Here is a 20580-nt window from a genome sequence, read left to right as displayed (position 1 = left end):
TACAGATCATTTTAGTTACTTTTGACATTAAATTAAATGACACACTCATTTTGCTAGTACATGACCTTTTCCGGGTTTAACAAATGTGTCAGTGAACAATTACGTGAGTGCCTGCAAGGTGAGAGCAGTTGAACTGGAACCTGGAGTTGAGGACAGCGGAACAGTTTTCTCATTTTAACTGGCTTCTAAATGCATACTAAACTGAGTACATACGCTTACATAGATGCACTGAGGAAATGGTTGTAGGGAGAAGAATGAGTTTGTGGAAGTTTGTGGGTAAAACAGCGTGGGCATTAAGGAAGACTATCATAAAGTGTCTTTAAAAAGTGTGGACTAGGGGATGGTGAGAAATAAGAACGCACTGGTGGGCTGGACACTTTGAAAGTGGTGATGAGAAATTTATTTTTAACCTCCAGAGTCGTTGGGAAGAGTCTTAGTGCTGAAGGGGATTTCAGAGCTCATTTAGTCTTCCTCCTTCATTCGATAAATGAGGACATCGATAGCAGAATGTCAGATGAATTCCCCACCATCACCCCCAGATGGTGCGTTTAGAATTAGATTTAATTCTAATTTCACAGATAGCATGAACTCATCTTTGTGCTCAACTCTCTGATTTAAACTTTCCAGGAGAAATAATACGCTTCTTTTCTTTTTGAAGTTCTCCAGCAATGAAGATTTTATCATCTTGCATAATAGTTCATTCCTTTTGATTAAAATTTAGAAACTGAAGTCTTTAAAAGAGTCATCCACAAGGCTACTAATTTTATTAGTCTGTTTAAAAAAAAATAAAGTGACACCAAAAAATGTTAAAAGCGTGACACACAAGTTTTTTTAGGAGGATCATAATTACCATTTAAAATGCTGTGCTCTTCACATCATTGCCTTTAACTCCCATAATAGCATTAGGAGGAGAGTGGCCCCGAGTTGTTAAGTCAGTTACCCAGGATTTTCTCGCTAGGAAGTCATTGGCTTCAAAGCTGGTCAGTGGCAGAGATCAAACTCAAGCCCAGGCTACTCTGGCTTTAAGTCCTCTGCTTATGTAACACCAGAAATACCCATCTTCCAGAAAATGGAATTCTGTGTAGTAGGTGGTTATCAAGGACTGACACATCTTAACAGTCTAGTGAATCACAACTGAGATTTTCTTTCCCTGCTATTTCTATATCATATTCTATACCAGGTCTGTCCAATAGAAATATAATGCAAGCCACACACATAATGTCAACTTCTCCAGTAATTTATTAAAAAAGTAAAAAGAAACAGGCAAAATTAAGAACTTTATCACAACATATCTAGAATATTATTTCAACAATACATATTGAGATAGTTAACATTTTTTTGTACTAAGTCGTGGAAATCTGTTGTGTATTGTGTAGTTACTGAGCATCTCCGTGTGGACCATCAACATTTCAGGTGCTCAGTAGCCACACGTGGCTTGTGGCTAAGCATCCTGGACAGTGCAGGTCAGTCCTCTCAACAAATGTATTACTTTTTACTTATGCTGCAAAAGCATGGCTGTTCTGCAAAAGATCATTAGAAGACACTGGTAGCAAAAAGAATCCTTTTATTTTCCTTTTCCCTTACAACTATACTCTTGTCTCTCACAATCTGTTCTTTATCCTCTAGGCTTTGGACTAGAGTTGGAACAGAAACAGCTTATTACACTAAGAGTAGTTTGCTGATGCCCCGGTCCACATCCGAAATGAGTGGGGTTTGAGCAAGAATCTCTAGTTATTATGTGAAAGACAAAAGTTCTTGATTGCTTTTCTCCCTTATCACTTAAAATTTTAAATAGGGACTTTTGTTTCACACTTAAGTACATGAACTGTAGGACGGAATTACCTGTTATGTTAAGAGGAGTTGCTAAGCCAGAGCTGTATCTGCCATGAATCACTTCAGCCTCTTCATCAAAGTTGTTCTGCTGTCCCCTCTTCCCGCATTTTGAACAGAGTGCTGCCAGCATTCTTTGTGTCGCTTCTGATTTCACTCTTTTACTGCAGGACTGGCTTTGCTGTATGGCCTGACTGTCCTGCCTGCCATGCACAGTACTGCTGTTTTCTGTTTTCTTGTGAGTTAGGCAATCGCCTAGACACAAGATAGCCAAATACTGCTTTCAGGGGGGTTTCCATATGACCTAGAAAGACAAAAGTCATCAAAATTATCAGTAAAAATGCAGCATGTATTCAGTGTCCACTGTGTGTAGAACACCATGCAGAGTGCAAGTTGATTAGACAAGACGTGTTCCCTAAATAATAATTCACAAGACAAAGTGATTGACAGTGTAACTGCTGATAATGAGGCAGCATGGCATATGGCTGGGAGCCAGCTTTGGAGGTGGGCACTTTTGCATCCCAGGTCTCCGCCTTACCCGCCATATTACGTTAGCCAAGTTACTGAATCTCAGTTTCTTCACCTATAAACTGGAATGATTCCTGCCTCCTGGTGGTTTACAGGACACTCAGTATTGTCATCAAGAGGGGGGATTATGCAAGTGGTAGATACAGTGGGTGTGGCTAATTGAGGAAGACTAGATGGAGGGAATAGGATGTAAAGTCAACTTTGAAGGCAAAAGGAGTGGCAGATGCAAAATTAGTCATTGAAGTGACTTCAGAAAGAGAAAGTACAATTCCATTATCTAGAACGTCAGTGCCCGTGGGGTGATTGAACGGGATCTCTGTTTTCAGCCTAGCTGAACATGGGAAACTTGACCAAATAGAGCAATTTTACTAAGGCTGTATATTAATCTGTATTCTAGATATTATTCCAAAGTCTATACCAACAGATCATAGAACCCATATTTAGAAATCAATCCAACTGCAGGCGAAAGTTTACTTCACGGTTTAGGAGACACTTTTAAAGGGAAAATATACTGAATGAAAATCATAATATAAAATTAAGGTTTATTTTTGACTCACAAATATTATTTTTGAAAGCTTTCTTATTTGTGTATTGAAACCAGAATCCACTTTTTAAAATTCTTAGGGACTAATCTCTTCTACTTTGTCACATAAACCCTTTTTTTTTATATCCAGCCTGGTACATTCAGTGTAATTTCCCTAGTTAAGGCCAAGTAGGAGAAAGGACAGTTGGAATTAGTGAAAAATATACATTACAGGCTTTTGGGGAGCGGGGGTGGTGGTGGTGTAAACAGCTTTATTTTGGAGAAGGGGCAAAAGCTTTGAGAGAAAATTCATATACTATATGATTTATGAGCTTTTTTATTGCGATATGATCGACATATAACATTGTATTAGTTTCAGGTATACAACATAATGATTATATATTTGTATGTATTGTGAAATATCACCACAATAAGTCTAGTTAACATCCATTACCACGTAATTTTTTTTCTTGTGATGAGAAGTTTTAAGATCTGCTCAGCCACTTTCAAATATACGATATAGTATTGTTAACTCTAGTCACCATGGTGTCCGTTATATGACCTATTTATTTTATAACTAGACATTTGTACCTTTTGGCCACCTTCATCCATCTCGCCCTTGCCTCTGGCAGCCACCAATCTGTTCTCTGTATCTGTGAGTTCAGTTTCTTGTTTGTTCATTTTTTAGATTCCACATATAAGTATTTGTCTTTCTCTGTTTGACTTATTTCACTTAGCATAATGCCCTCTAGGTCCATCCATGTTATTGCAAGTGGCAAGATTTCTTCTTTTCTATGGCTAGATACTATTTCATTGTGTGTATATATATATATATATGTATGCACCACACTTTATCTTTATCCATCCATCCATCAATGGACACTTACATTGTTTCCATGCCTTAGCGTTTGTGAATAATGAATGAACATGGGGGTGTAGATATTTCTTAGAGATCCTAATTTTGCATCCTTCAGTTATATGTCCAGTAGTCTGATTGCCGGAGCGTTTGGTAGTTCTGTTTTTAATTTTTTGAGGAACTTCCATATTGTTCCCCATGATGGCTGCACCAATTTGTATTCCCCTGAGCTATTCTTAAGATAAAGTAAGGGCAGTGACATTAACGAAACTCATATTATGCGCCAGTTAGTTTGTCCTCATAATAGCTTTATAAAATACACACCATTAGCCCTATTTTACAGGTGAGGAAAGTAACGCTGAGGGAGGTAAGGTAATCTACCCAAGACCATTCAGTAACGCGCTAAGCTGTGCTCTAGTTTTTCTGGGGCCAGCACCCACCTACTTTTCATTATTCCATGCCACGCTGAGTTCATCCATAGCAACAGGAGGGAAAGGAGAGAAAGTCGATGCATGTGCTCGTAGAAGTTTATCAAACTTTGCTCTGATTGTTAGTAGGAAATAAGACCATCCATCAGTTGAGAGGGAAGATGAAAAGGGGACATCAGAGAGTTTGAAGAAAAAGGGAAATGGGTGGGATGACATCTAGGAAAAAGGGAGAGTGAACAGACTAGGGAAATAGAATGAGTGCTGAGGAACAGTGAACTGAACGTGAGATACAGCAGCGTTGTTGTTTGTCTCTAGCTACGTTCAGCTGCATGGATGCAGATGCAGACCAGGTAGAGAATTAGATTTAACCAGAGTTGTAATTTTGCCAAGTGAGTGTGAAGAAGCGATAGTGGGACAAGGGAATTGAGGGTGAAAGGAACGGAATGATTGTAATGATTGACCACAGAATTTAAGTTGGACAAGAAAGGAATATGGACATCATGACGATGAAGGATAGAGAATAGGGGTTAGGACCAACAGATAGTAGGTCCTGGGGGGATTGAAGGGCTCCAGGAGTAGTGGGTAAGATAGAGCAAGCTGGAAGGACAGGAGTCCCAAAGCAGGTGTGTGAGGTGGGCTGGGTGGGGCGTTGTGGTCGCTGGTAATGGCAGAGACCAGACTAGGTCTCATGGGCATGAGTGGGGAAGGTGAGGAGGAGTTCAAAGAACTGAGAGGCCACAGTGTTGGAAGTATATTTGAAGGCCGGAGAAGAAAGATTATTTTATTAGCAGAAAACATGTTTTAGCAGACTTAGCACAACGTTGAGCTAAATGTTAAACAGTCTGAGATGACTGCTCTCTGGAAGCTTAAAGATTATGATGTTTAACCATGGGACAGAGTAATACCCAGCTGTGTATGTTTCACACAACGTACTGAAACAAAACTGAATGAATAACAGAAATATCTTAATAACTTAGCAAGGAGTCATTGACATCCATCTTGAATAAGAGCAGTCATTCTTCTTAAAACAGAGCCATTCTTCATAATTGTAGTTCGATCACAGTTCCGTTGACAGAAGATGCTCTCTAAGCCACTTGTATGTACATTCATAAAAATAAACAGGAGAGCAGGTTAATAGGATAGTTACAGGGAAGTTCAGCAGAAACTGAACTGACTTCAGAGATGCACTGACATCTCTACCCCGACGCTCTCAACCAAGTGAAACCTGCCTCGTACTGAGCCGTAGGCTCTTCGTTGTTGCACGTCTCCTCCCACCACTACCAGGAGGCAGTTGTGTTGGTTCTGAAACCTGTTTAGGCCAGTGTACTTGTTATTAAAATTACGTACATGAATTAAAATATTACATACACCAATGAAATATGAATGAGGCGGAGAGTCGTTTTCCTGTGACCTAAGTTAAATATTTTCAAAAGATTCAGGAAAGACAAATTGCTTTACTTTTTTTTTTTCTGTCTGAACTAAAGTGGGAGGAAGGGAATTGTAAAATACTTAGGGGACAGTCATAATCTAGAAGAATTCTGTGCTGATACTGTTTTCCAAGTTCTTGCCCTTTAAAGAAATGGAAACTATAGATGGTGAAAGCATTTGGTTGTGATTTGCTTAAGAACTCCAGTCAGCAAACCTATAAAAATAAAAGCCATGGTCCTGCATCAGAAGTTAGCAAATGAATGTCTTTGTTTTGAGTTCAAATAAAATGTTTCAAGTATGTATGTATCGTTTTTAATGATTTCCTCTTTGACCTTTTTCACTGATTGTAGTAATTATCAATCCAGATGAGAGGGTATTTATTTATGGTATTGAATTTAATAGCCAAATTATATTTAAATTTTACATGGTGACATTTTAGGATTTCTGTTTGCTTTTTTTTTTTTTTAATTGACCATGTTTTATTTATCAAGTTCCATCTTATTAAAAAAAAGAATTTCAATGGGAGGGGTGTCGGGGGTTGGAGGAGAAAGCGAAGGGATTAGAAAGTACAAATTGATAGTCACAAAATAGTCATGAGGATGAGAAACACAGTGTGGGGAATATATAGTTAATAATGTAGTACAGATCATGTAAGGTGCCAGATGGGCCCTGGACTTATCAGGGGAATCACTTCATAGACTGTGTAGATGCCTGACCAATGTGCTGTACACCTGAAGCTGATGGAGGATAATATTGAATGTCAACTATAATTAAATATATTTATATAGTCACGGGATGTAAAGTACACTATGGGGAATATAGTCAGTGGTATTGCAACAGCTCTATACGATGTCAGACGGGTAGTAGATTGGGGGGGTTATCACTTTGTGAGGTATGTAAATGTCTAATCATTATGTTTTATACACCTGAAATTAATATAAAGTTCTTTAAAACAAATAAAAAAAATTTTAAAAAGTACCAACTGGATAATCAATTTAATAGGTATTTTTTTAAGTAAAATTTTTATAAAATCCAGTTATACCACTTCTATATATTCTGTTTTTTTTTCACATTTTGTCTTTAAATTATTTTCTTATCTCTCAATTTCAACACATTAATGTCTTTTTCTCCTCTGCTTTTTGCCAGTTATCTAAAATAAAGCTACTATATAAATGCATCCTTTTTTTTAGGGAAAAAAAAAAAAAGATTTTATTGGGGAAAGGGAACAGGACTTTTTTGGGGAACAGTGTACTTTTTCCCAGGACCCATCAACTCCAAGTCAAGTTGTTGTCCTTTCAATCTTAGTTGTGGAGGGCGCAGCTCAGCTTCAAGTCCAGTTGCCATTTTCAATTATTGAGAGCTCGCGCTCTAACCAGCTGAGCCATCCAGCCGCCCCTCCGGGAGCTCAGCAGCAGCTCATTGTCTTCACTCTGCTTATGGAGGGCACAGCTCACCAGCCCATGTGGAAATCAAACTGGCAACCCTGTTGTTCAGAGTTCGTACTCTAACCACCTGAACTATCCAGCCACCCCTAAATGCATCTTTTATGGCATATTTTTTTATAAGTGCAGAATACTTTGCAATGTAACAACATTGTAAGCTTGGATGGCTGATGTTGCTTACAGGGGGTCAGAACTGCCCTTTTTCCTGTTTCCTCTCTGTGCAGCCATAGGAGTGCCGCTGCAGTCTGGCTGGCAGCAGTCAGGTGAGGGCAGTGAACATGCCTATAGGTACCTGGTCCTCAACCTGCAGCAGCAAGCAGTGTAAACACGGCAGAAAGGCCAGCACATGGATGTCTAGGACTGCAGCTGAGGTGCCAACGGGGAGAAAGAGGGCAAGTAACACTTGGCTAAGTCTCCTCAAATACGGAGCCATCTGGTTCCCTGAGTCACTCGGAAAGTCTTCCCAAAGCAGTCTTCCACCAGAGTGGTGCTCCTGTACTTTCTAAGTTGTTATAGTTAAAAAAGGATGAAAAAGAAGTTAAAACTTCTAATATTTCATGTAGATAAAAATAAAAGTCTGTGTAGGCCAGTTACTTTATTCTATCTAATTTGCTTTAAAAAAAACCCTTCAGTACAGTATGGCAATTAAGAGGACAGATTCTGGAAGTAAATATACTTGGATTTGAATTGTGACTGTACCACCTGATCGCTGTGTAAATTGGGAACATTATATAACCTTAGCCTCGGTTTCCCCATTTCTAAAATGAGGATAATAATAGTACCCACATCCAAGGGCAGTTGTGAGGATTAAGTGGGGTTAATTTAAATGCTAAGCACTGTATGTGGCACATAATAGTCATTCATTAAATGTTAGAAATTAATGTATTAATATGTACTATGTGCATAATGATATATTATTAATAGGCCTCTACCAAAGGTGCCCCAACAAATATTTTTTAATTGAAATTAGGTTTATTAAGTGGTCATCCCTACAAACTGTAGGTTATTAGTCTACCTGTCATAAGTGTACGTTGTTATTCTTTCTATGGGGAAATCAAATTTGGACAGTCATTGATGTATAACGTTTTATCCTTCGAGTTGTCTTTTGATTGTGTGTAGCGGATAACACTGGTAGTGTCGGCCCCTTTTCTTCGAAGCTTTTATGTCTTAATTATTGAATTGAGTGGAAAATGATGTTACTGCTTCCTTTTACTTTTAATTTAATAAATCTTTGTCACATGGTTGGAGGAAAGGAGGGAGGTATATAAAATGCTTCCTTTCTTTGAGGATCATTGGTGAGAAATGGCCTGAAAGGCCTTTAACTCCTGACTGACCCACTGCCGTTCTTCCATGGGAGACACTGTTGTTGATCAGACGGTAGTAGGTGAGCTCAGCGTAGAAAAACACATGTGACCTTTGCCACACGTGCAGAAGTTGAAAAGCTGTAGTAGTAAACACCAGTGAGATCTCCACGGCCTGATTATTAACCGTAACAGAAGCATATGAGGCCATCAGGAGACTGGCACGCAGCTGAAGGCTGCTCACTCTGAGAAGCTTGCCTACTTCCAAAAGCTGTTTCCTGACATAGTTGTCTCGCAGTTGATCTGGATTTATTAAGTCTACCTTTTATATGAAATAAAATATGTTTATTGTGCCAAATGTGGTAAATGAAGGGATTAGGGAATTGGATTATTTCATAGGGGTAAAATAGGAAGAAAATTACCAACTTTCTTTAAGGTAGTTGGAAAAGACTTGTGGAGGAGATAGCATTCCAAGAAAACGAAAAAGTGACCAGAGTTGCTTAGAAGAGGATTACTGTGTTTCCGCGAAAATAACACCTAACTGGAAAATAAGCCCTAGCATGATTTTTCAGGATGACATCCCCTGAACATAAGCCCTAATGCGTCTTTTGGCGTACAAATTAATATAAGACCCGGTCTTATTTTGGGGGAAACACGGTACTTCAGGCTTAGAACGTTTTCTGAGAGGTGACAATGGATGACTAAATGAAGCGAGGTTGTATAGGCTGGTCTAGAAAATGGCAGACGTGTCATTTGAACAAACGCTTGTTGAATGAAGCTATGAAGGTGGAAAAACAAGCAAGAATCAGTCCAAGATCTCACGACTTTACTACTTAGTAGGAGAGACAAAGAATTTTCTCCTAATTATAACACAGTGTGCAAGGTGCTTTACTAACAATATGAACAAAGAAAGTACTTTGGAAGGTCATGGTGATTAGGCATCAGTGGGAATGTTAATTTAAACAAAGTAGGATGAGTAGGACAGGGCCTGGTAAGCACAGAACCGCGGGCATACATACGATGTTGGGGGATTTGGAGGTTGTACGGGACAGGTGCAGGCGGTGAGAGGTGATGAAATTAAAAGTGGACAAAGCACTTATCCCATGCTAATTACAAGAAAGATTACTCTAGTTTTTGTTCAGTCTATGGTTTGGAGAGGAAGATACTGCAAACTTCAAGAGCTCCCTGGTGATGGTGGTGGTGGCCTTTATGTTGTCCTGAGGGCTGACCACTGAACAGCAATGGTTGAGAATAGAAAGAAGAGGATAAATGGGAAAGGTGATACCAAAAGAATTTGGCAACTATTTGTATGTGGGGGTCGTGAGAAATGTAACAGTCCTATTTTCTAGCTCAAGTGTCTGGGTAGATGTCATTACCATGAAGCAATTCTGGATTGCAGAGAGAAAACAGGAATTTAGGGCAGAGTCGGAGAGAGATACTCGTAATGTGTTGAGTTTCTGACGTTTTGAGTTTGAAAGGCCTGTGGAACATGCAAATAGAGATCCAGGAGGTAGCTGAAAATTTGGGTTAGAAATTGAAGAGGATGTATATAATTTAATCATCAGCATATAGAGTTGATAATTAAAGCCTTGGAAATAGACTCAGCCTTTAAAAAGAGTAGAGTGGGAAGACTGCCTAGAACTGTATCTTAGAGAACAACCAGCATGTTCAGTTTGGGAAGAAAATATTCTTGTCGTATGTACATATGTTCTAAAGTCATAGTAAACTGTCGTGGTTTTATTTTGTATTCTTCGTTCCACTTCTCTCTCTCTCTGGTAGTGAAGTTAATACAGAGTTGACTATAGTAATGATACGTGATCTTCAAGCATACTATCTCAAACAGCCTTTTTTGCCCTTAAAAATTTCTATTTTTAACTTGTCTCTAAATGTCATTGTGCTAGGTTTTTGGATTTCAGCATTTGAACAAACTGATTATTTCAAGGAAACTAGTAATTTTTATCATTACATTAAACTTGACTCTTTCAAAATGATTGTGCTAGTATGTTATTAGTCATTTTAATTGCTCTTTCCCTCCACAGGAGCTGATGCAACAGAATGGGATTGGTTATGTGTTAAACGCCAGCAATACCTGCCCAAAGCCAGACTTCATCCCCGAGTCTCACTTCCTGCGAGTACCTGTGAATGACAGCTTCTGTGAGAAAATTTTGCCGTGGTTGGACAAATCTGTAGATTTCATTGGTAAGTAGCTCAAGGACTATTACAAGTCCTTTGAGTTATAGTCTCGTGTATAGGTATACCCCCTCCGTCTATCCCCTTTCTGTTTCTTTAGAGAAAAGGAGCCTACTTTAGAGATTTCAAACATCTGAAAACAACACATGATGCTCTTTATCTCATTTAGTAGCCAAGGTGATGTATGTGTGCCACGCTCTCCATAAGGGACTGGCCTTGTGACATTCTAGCTAACTCGACACGACCAAGGTTAAGCCTGATGGGAGCTGTGATTATGTATTTGCAAGCATTTGAAAATCAGTTAAACTTTTGGGGTTAAATTTCTTACCCACTTTTTCAAATCCTGTAAAAGACTTGGAAACTTTGGTGGCATTCCTTACTTAAACTGTTTTTGCCTTGCTGGTTTTTCCCAGAGAAAAGTCAAATCCTGTGAAAACAAATCCCATTATATACATTTAAAGTCTTTATGTCACAAGATTTCTAAGCCTGCGTCCATGTGCCAATAATTTCAAATGGTATTGGATCTAATAAAATTCCAACACACACACACACTCTTGCTCATTTCCTTGGCATTGGTTGTGACAGGATCTGATCTGTACCAGAATATCAGTCCTGTGCCCCCTATGCCCCGACTCGACTCCTGGCTTCAGGGGCTGCGGTGCCAGGCTGGTGCCGCAGGATCAGGTCTGCTGGTAGTGAGTGGGCGACATGGATTTGCAACGTGGTTCCAGTGGAGAGCGGTGAACAGAAGAGCAATGTGGCTACTGGCTCTTGAGCAGCATCACAGGGTTGACTGTTGATGTTCCAGAGCAGGAGTTTTTGTTGTTGTTTTTTCCCCTCAAAGACACATAAATTGAGCAACTCTAATCCATAATGAAATACTCTGAATTGGTTACTGTAATTTATAAAAAAGAACTGGTTCCTTTTAAAAAGTGAAATTATGTAAATTAAGCCTCACTATTCATACCTTCATCTGTGAGAGAAATTTTTGAGATAATGCTTTGGGAACTTTGGATAATTCTGAAAACAGTTCTTTTTTTTAAGATTCTAGATTGCCAAGAGTTTTCATCTTTAATTAGAATTCATCTGTGAAGCATCTGAACCTAAATGGCTTAATTTGCATTAAAATAATCACAAGCAAAACTTCCCAAATTAATCCCACCCATTGTACTTCTAGGAAATATTCAGCATATGATTTAGTTTTTGCCTTTTTAAAAGATAATAATTATGATTAATGATCTCATTTCTTGTCACATCAATTCAGAGACAGTTTGGCTCTAATTTCAGCTAAAAGTGCAACTTTGGAATTTATTTAAAGGAACCTGATTTCATCAAGTCATGACAATATCTAAGCTTTTGGAGGGTTAATAGAACAGAGAGAATATGAATACCTTTGCCCCCAACTTATTTTCTTTCATGGGAGATATTGGGACCATCCTTCAATTCACACCAAAGGAAAGTTACTGTGTTCCAAGTTTGTTGAGTACACACACACACAAACACATTATCATAATTTATTTGTAATATCTGAAAATATTTTTACTTACAGTATTTCACTTGCTTGGCCCTATTTACTAGGATTACCATCCTCGTCCCATCCAGTAATTCAGGGCAAAGTCTCCAGCCCACCTTTGGGATGCAGCCCTGTTCGCTATAGTTGCTAGTCTCCTCCCGGGACATTTTCAGCCATGGCCAGTCACGGCAAAGTGTAATTTGCAGGCGCACCCTCATACCAGGACTTAGGAACTTATAGGGTATCTTTTCTTTTTTATTGTTTTGATTAAATTTCAGTAAGCTTCTCAGCTCATTGAGAGCACTCAGAATTTTCATGGAGTTTGATCTTTATTTTTGGTTAATGTAGGCAGCAGTAAGCACGCTTTGCCTGCTTGTGCCATAGGGCACTCATGAGGTGCCCCCAGTCCCAGCTGGCTGCTTATACAGGCTCCTGCCCCACCTCACCCTCCCCAAGCTCATAGGCAGTACAGGGAGGGAGGGAATTAAGAGCATCTATTCAGAGCTAAGCTGTATTTGAGTCCTGCCTCCTTAGGTTCATTAGTTAAGTGATTTGGGGTTAAGGTACTTAAAACGTCTTTGTTCCTCATTTTCTTGATCTGGAAACTGAATAATGTATCTACCTCATAGGAATATTGTAAGGATTGAAATCAATAATGTATGTAGGATATCTTGCCAAGTGCCTGGCTCATAATTAGCTCTTAATAAATAGTAGCTGTTTAAAAAATTATTATCCGAGAAGTTTTTTTGTTTTTTTTTCCTTCTTAGAACTGTACTCTGTAACCTCAGTTATTACCTCCTCTTTTTTAGCCTTTGGAAGTTCTCGTCCTCACTGGCTCCCCTTACCCTTCACATTTGTTATTCTCACCCTTTTTTTTTTTTTTTTTTTTTAAAGATTTTATTGGGGAAGGGGAACAGGACTTTATTGGGGAACAGTGTGTACTTCCAGGCCTTTTTTTTCCAAGTCAAGTTGTTGTCCTTTCAGTCTTAGTTGTGGAGGGTATGTCACATATGTTTGAAATGGAAAATTTTTAAATTTAATTATCTCGCATATATCAAATTATTATGTGGTGCAACTAAAAATAATACAATGTTATGTCAGTTATATCTCAAAACTGGAAAAAAATTTAATATTGCTTATAGAATTAGAAAAAATTGAAGTGTCAGACAACAAGGGTAAACAAAATGTTAGCTAAATCATAAGGTTTTGGATATTTTCTTTATACATTTCTGTATTTCTGAAATTTTCTACACTAAACAAGTAGAATCATGTGATGATCATGTAGGATTTATACTTAGGGAAAGTTATTAAAATAATAAATAATGTAAAAAAGACATGGTGAAAAGTCCTTGAGTAAGAGTCAGGCATCCTGAATTAGGGACAGATCGCTTATTAACACGTTTGGACCTTCATTGTCCTATAGGTAAATGGTGGGGAAATGATCTTCCCTTACTTCCTTAAAAGAATATTGAAAGGAACTATCTGTAAGTAGATGAGTTGTATTACTTTGAGTTGTCAGATGAAAGACACTGAGTAGATAAATGCAAGCAAGGTGTCGTTGCTGAACAAAGCTGCTTTCCGTGACCCTCCTTCAATTTGATTCCTGCAGAGAAAGCGAAGGCCTCCAATGGCTGTGTCCTGGTGCACTGTCTGGCTGGGATCTCTCGCTCTGCCACCATCGCGATTGCCTACATCATGAAGAGGATGGACATGTCCTTAGATGAAGCTTACAGGTGAGGACAGGGACGTGTCCTGAATGATTGGCTTTTCATTTGACCCGGAACATGAAGAGATCGGAGGGTGGGTAACCAAATTGAAGCAGATCATGATTATGTTAGTTACACTCTTTACAGTTGACTGGATTTTTGAATGGTCTTTCAAAGATTGGAGGAGAATGCTTTTTTGTAATTCAGCATTAATTCTACCTTAACATGTGTCAGATTCATCGTCAGCTGTATTTTAGTTTAAGGAACAGCAAATCCAAACAGATCTCTCTCGTTACATGAATTTGTATCTTTCTCTAATTGGGGAAGTTATCACTTGTTCTAATTTACATGTAAGAAGAAGAGCTCCAAGAGAATACTCATAGAATCTCTATTCTGCTTCAAACTTTGTGTCTCTTTCACTGTGAGTAAAAAGCCTAACACGTGCAAGTATAAAACCTAATAATTATCAAATTCCATTTATTAAGTAAAATTTCCTATATTGTAGAGTTGCCCAGATTTTGCAGTGTTTAATTTTTACTGGACCCCCCCCCCCAAACCAGAGGACAGACAAGTGACAATAGCATAGCACTAAGGACTGGGGGTTTTGTTTAGTGACTGGAGCATCTGGGTCCTGTGTGTCTTGTTGGATAGAGGTAGGTAGTTTTCGTGTGATTAGGAAATCAGTAACTATAGGTGCATGGAGCCAGCCTGGTTTTGGACTTTTTTTTCCAAATTAGAAAATTTGGAAAAAAGAAACAAGCTGCCTGAACAGCTTCCATTTGAAGAAGGAGACGGGGCAGATGGGTCCTGTGTTTGTGTTACCTCCCTCATCCTCCATTCAGGCTTTTCTCCTTAAGGTCCTCCTGTGCCGTGTAAAAACCAGAAGAAAAGGCACCCATATATCATGTACGAAGTCTTATGAGCACCCTATGTTTATACTTGTTACAGTTGAGCCAGGTATTTCTGGCTTTGTTAATTTACTTTAGGCTACTCGATTTCCAAGGAGTTTATTTGTTATTTTTTTCTTATTAAAATATAATCTTTCAGCGTAGTTTTCTCATTCCTGCATCTCCTCTGAAGAGTGTCCATGAGGGGTTGGGGCTTCTAAAGAATTTATCTGCTCTCTCTTAAGAGTCTTTATTGCCACAATGAAACATAAAAGCTATCTATTACTAGTTTTGATCCCTTGATGAATCTTCGTTAACATGGTAGTGACAAAAATGAACCTGAGATCTGGTTTGAATCCCAGTGCCATCATGCAGTAGCTGAGTGGTTTTGGGCAAGTCCCTCAAGGACTTCATGTACTTGTATGATGGGGAGAATTACACCCACCTGACGTAGCAGGGTTCTGAGGACTGAACTGAGATAATACTTGGTTAACTCGATTTAACGCGTTCGCGTGTTCTAGGCACACAGAGCCCACTGTGTATGTGGGTGGTTATGCTATCGAGAGAGTACAAAGACAGGGCTCTCAGAAGAGTGTGCTTTGATGCTCAGGCTAGCTGATACCCTCTCTTTTGGTCATTAATGAAAACTGAACTGTCTTGAGGCAGTGACGTGGGGGACTTTGAGAAGCATGATATTGGGACCAAGGGGGGAGTCTCTGGTGGTGAGGAAAGAACCATCTCTTATCAATTGCATTAGAAGCTTTGGGTCCTTGAAAATAAGGAGGCTAAAACTGGAGCTTTTGGGGACCTGGTACCCACCCCCCCTTTCTAGCATGCACCAAGTACACGTTATAAAGCAGAGGTCTTTCTGATCTCTACCTTGAGGTGTCGCCTGATTAAAACAATCATTTTCCAAAGCTATTTGGGAAGGTGTGTCTAATAATTCTCTATCTCATTTATTTACTTAAGATGAACTGTAGTTGTAAAATTCAAGTTTCCCCCCTTCTCTTCATAGATTTGTGAAAGAAAAAAGACCTACTATATCCCCAAACTTCAATTTTCTGGGCCAACTCCTGGACTATGAGAAGAAGATTAAGAACCAGACTGGAGCATCAGGGCCAAAGAGCAAACTCAAGCTGCTGCACCTGGAGAAGCCAAACGAACCTGCCCCTGCCGTCTCGGAGGGTGGACAGAAAAGCGACGTGCCCCTCAGTCCACCCCGTGCCAACTCTGCTACCTCAGAGGCAGCAGGGCAGAGGCCTGTGCACCCTGCCAGTGTGCCCAGCGTACAGCCATCACCGTTAGAGGACAGTCCCCTGGTACAGGCACTCAGCGGGCTGCGCCTGTCCTCGGACAAGCTGGAAGGCAGCAGTAAGCTCAAGCGCTCTTTCTCCTTGGACATCAAGTCCGTTCCGTACTCAGCCAGTATGGCAGCGTCTCTGCATGGTTTCTCCTCATCAGAAGACGCCCTGGACTACTACAAACCTTCCACGGCTCTGGATGGGCCCAGTAAGCTATGCCAGTTCTCTCCAGTTGAGGAAGTATCGGAGCAGACTCCCGAAACCAGCCCAGACCAGGAGGAAGCCAACATCCCTAAGAAGCCTCAGGCTCCTCGGCCCACAGACAGCCAGAGCAAGCGGCTCCATCCAGTAAGAACCAGCAACAGTGGTGCCACCCAGAGGTCCATCTTATCGCCACTGCATCGAAGTGGGAGCATGGAGGACAACTACCATACCAACTTCCTTTTTGGCCTTTCCACCAGCCAGCAACACCTCGCGAAGTCTGCCGCTGGCCTGGGGCTCAAGGGCTGGCACTCGGATATCTTGGCTCCCCAGACCTCCACCCCTTCCTTGACCAACAGCTGGTACTTTGCCACGGAGTCCTCTCACTTCTACTCCGCCTCAGCCATCTACGGAGGCAATGCCAGTTACTCTGCCTACAGCTGTAGCCAGCTGCCCACGTGCAGCGACCAACTCTATTCCGTGCGCAGGCGGCAGAAACCAAGTGACAGAGCTGACTCTCGGCGGAGCTGGCATGAAGAGAGCCCCTTTGAAAAGCAGTTTAAACGCAGAAGCTGCCAGATGGAATTTGGAGAGAGCATCATGTCAGAGAACAGGTCACGGGAAGAACTGGGGAAAGTGGGCAGCCAGTCTAGCTTTTCAGGCAGCATGGAAATCATTGAGGTCTCCTGAGAAGAAAGACACGTGGGACTTCTGTTGACAGTGTTTTTCTCGTTCACAAAAAAATATTCCCTGTAAATCTGAAATATATATATGTACATACATATATATTTTTGGAAAATGGAGCTATGGTGTAAAAGCAAAAGGTGGATCAACACAATTGTCTTCAACATCTGCATTTGAGAGAGCAGCCAATACGTCTCTCAACAGAAGTGGAAGGGCAGATGCTAGATTTCCCCCTAGACAGCTAAAACAGTTTTATGCAATGAATTGCACATCCCCTCGTTCTTACTAAATCAAGTTTTATTTGGTGTTGGAGGACAGAAATCCCTTACCGTCCTCATGTTGTGCTACAGCGATCTCCAATGCTAGTCTTTGTCCCGTCCTCCCGTATGCACCTTAGCGCAGAGACTGAGCCAGCCTGTGGGTCGGGGGGTGGGGGGAAGTAGACCCTACTAGGGACAGAACCTAATGGTAAATCCAAGGGAAATGATCACCTCCAAAGCTGATGCACAAATCCAAGCTCACCGGACAGCCAAGCGATTCAAGCATCATTCTCCTGTTCAGACCATTAGGGGCCTTGCCGAGATCTACTTTAGAGCAAACCTAGTACCTCAGACAGAAAGTCGGGATTTTACCACTACCATGTCTGGTAGCCCGTTTTCTCAGCATTGTGAATGGGAGGGTAACTAGTCACTTTTCAGACCAATTCAAACTGTCTATGCACAAATTGCCAGTTGCGCCTGGATGGAGGTAGTTGATTGCTTCTCAGATTTATGAAGAAGGGAAACCATCTAGGATTCAGTGTGACAGCCACGAATCTGGCAGCATAATGATTGGGAGGCTAAACAGGTCTAGCCTCTATAAATCAAACAGTTGTTCAGAATGGGATTGCTAATCCTTTAAATAAAGATGAACGTGGGGGAAAGCCAGGTGTGAGTTTATTTGGGTTCGTAGCAGAGCAGCAGCACCTTCAACTTCTCGGCCAAAGTAGATGTTTCCCATTTCCGCTTCACTGAGGATAGGTTTTGTAAAAGTGTAACAATAAGGTAGACTTTTATAGGAAACTACCAAGAGAGAGAAAAACTATGACAAGATTAAAGAAGTTTGTAAAGTTTCTGAAGAGAAGCAGGAAACTTATTTCTCAGTGGTTTTCCCCCATAGCATGTGATGAGGGTGGTATTTCTATAATTTCCTAATTATAGACTTTCAGATTTACTAATCGGGCTGAGAGAGGCTTTAGTAAGGAAGGAATGTTCGGAATGAAACAGTATAGGATGGTGAGAAGGGGGTTGGATTTTGTGTCGTCGTGAGCAGAGTGGAAAGCCACAGCCAACCTATGCTCAGAAAATAGCCACAGCCGTTTTTTTTGTTGTTTTTTTTTTTTTTTTTAGTAGAAGGGACATAGCAAAACAGAGCAGGACCAAGGTGGCCTCTCAGTCCTTGACCTACAATCACTGTATGGAATCAGTCCTGGCAGCTGAAAATAGGAGGTGATCAGAACAAGTACACAAGTGACAGCACATACCTGCTTCTAAACTTCCTGGCTTGGGTTTTGTCAACCACAGGGTGGTCCTCTTTTGAAGCCTTAAATCACAAATTCACATCAGCAGCTTTGGGGGGAGGAGGGGAGTTATTGTTCTTTACTGTAAGGGTAGCTAGTCGCCAACTCATCTCAGGTTTTTCTGTTTGAGAAATGAACAGTCCTTTGACTAGGATGTGACTTACTATTTCCTATGGTGACTGCTGAAACCAGCATGGAATGACATGATTCAAACCTGACTTGATCAGGACGATTATCAGCTTCACGTACAACTGCTTACGCACAGATAATGTGCTATGATATGGGTTTCAGATGAAGGCAGAGAGTAAACTGCATAGGGAATGTGCATTGTTACCGTATGGAAAAAGCTCTGTTAAATGATCTGAATTAGTTTTTCTGTGTACATTTAAGTTTTGGATGTAATCAGACATTCTCAAGGTTTCACACAGTAATTTCTGATGGGTGATGTATACACACACCAAACGTGTAACAGCTCACTGCTTTCAGAGTTTGGTCACAACTGTTGAACGTTTTTAAGAAATGAAAGCAGTAGCGCCAATGTCCAGTATGTTTCAGGAGGGTCGGGGGACTTTGTTTAGGCTGTTTGGGCAGACGTTTGCCCTCCATCGTTCGGGATTTCCCTTGGCCGTGGTCCCCTTCCTTGCTGGGACTGTGCTGTAGTCAGACACTACCACCTTTGGTCCTTGCTCGGGAATGTCAGGTAATCAGCTCTTGTAACCCAGACCACCCTGCTGAAGGGGGCGGCCTCACAGGCAAGCGCTCGCTGCCTGGGCACCTGCGGGGCGCATGGTGGCTGGTTCTCTTCGGCGTGTAATCGTAGGGGAGGCCGAGTCTACTAGCATGATACACAATGGTGATTTCAAAGAGCAAAACTCGACTTCTATGTGAGAAATGCTGGAAAATGGTTCAGGATATTTGTCAAATTAGGTGGCAAGATTGTATAAATGTTTAATATGAACATAGTGTTCTTTTGGAGTAAGGCAAGCTGTTGAATGGTTAAATTGTGTATTTCTCATGTTGATGTGTCGTGTGTTAATATGATGAAATAAAATCAAAACTGGTACCTGTTTATACATAAATATGAGAAACGACCTCTCTTTGAAACTAGGTGGGAACAGCAACGTCCAAGTTGTGAAAGGAGGCAGTAGTGGAGCCCGTCCTATTGTCATGTCGAAGAGGATTTAGCTCAAAATGGTGAGGTTGTCAGATAATCGTGCCTCTGTCATTCACATGAAACACTGGGTCACTGGCAGTTCTGTGCCAGCCTTCATTCTTTAATATCTTCACCAGACGCACATTTGGTAAATGTCTGCTGACTGACTGAATCCAGAACAAGTACAGGACAGGAAGAAAAAATACCAGATACACATTTGTGGGACATTTTAATGTATGTAAATGGTCTAATTGTAGGAAAAACTGAGGAGGAATGGTTAGTAAAGATCTGTTCGCCATCATTGCCATGGACATCTCAGTGACCTCTCTGCTTAAAAATGACACTGGACATGATGACTTAGGAGACGAGAAGCTTAGTCTCATCCATGTGTTAGTATCGAATTATGCATTAAAGGAATACAGCGTTTCTTTAATACTTTAGTGCACGCAGATGGAGTAATGATAAAGAATCATAGGTGATGTCATTTAAGTAGTTGTGAAAGGCTTCTGAGTTAAACTTAGATTTAAGAAAATGTAAAAGCAAGGGTTGGACTGGGTGAGTGACAACTAGAAGTGCTGTCTTGGCCCGGGACCTTGCAGAAAAATGGAGGTGGGCGTGTGACAGAATAAAGGGAGTATGGAATAAAGCTGCCTCAAGATGGAAGGCGGCAAGAGGGAGCAGGTGTTTCAGTGAGAGGCTTCACATGAGGTGTAGATGTTGGGAAGGCCTGAAAGTCAAGCCAGTTATTTAAACAGACAGGTTTGGGGGGCGTTTAGTGGCCAGGCTCAGTAGGCTGGTGTTGGAGGACTAGTTTGGGTCTGACAACTGAGACCAGGGCTTAGATAAGGAAGGTAGATGTGAAAAGTAGGGCGCATAGTGGGACTAGTTGATGGAAACTTTTCACCCTGAAACTTTCACTGCCATTTTAAATAACTCCTGCCTGGTTTTGTTTTTCTGACATTAAGTAGTAATGTTTTAGGTCTAGTAAGATTTGTCTAGGTGCTTTTCTCTGAATATTACTCTTCTGCATCTATAAATGGAAGAGGGAAAT

The 20580-nt window shown here is 40.7% G+C and overlaps 1 protein-coding gene across 5 annotated transcripts in view; it reads left to right on the top strand.

Annotated features, from left to right (window-relative positions):
- DUSP16 (dual specificity phosphatase 16) overlaps positions 1-19455 on the top strand; it is a 151994-nt gene extending 132539 nt beyond the window's left edge. For all 5 annotated transcript variants that reach the window (XM_019744716.3, XM_088798040.1, XM_088798055.1 and 2 more), the window contains 3 exons: positions 10376-10535; positions 13649-13772; positions 15648-19455. In XM_019744716.3, the coding sequence (XP_019600275.2) occupies positions 10376-10535; positions 13649-13772; positions 15648-16824 (1461 nt within the window). In that variant the 3' untranslated portion in view covers positions 16825-19455. The remainder of the gene's footprint in view (positions 1-10375; positions 10536-13648; positions 13773-15647) is intronic.
- The last annotated feature ends 1125 nt before the right edge of the window (positions 19456-20580 follow it).

The sequence above is a fragment of the Rhinolophus sinicus genome, chromosome 1, assembly GCF_057876585.1.
Source record: "Rhinolophus sinicus isolate RSI-liver-muscle chromosome 1, RSI-T2T, whole genome shotgun sequence".
In the NCBI taxonomy this organism is placed as follows: Eukaryota; Metazoa; Chordata; class Mammalia; order Chiroptera; family Rhinolophidae; genus Rhinolophus; species Rhinolophus sinicus.
This window is presented reverse-complemented; position numbering and strand designations above follow the sequence as displayed.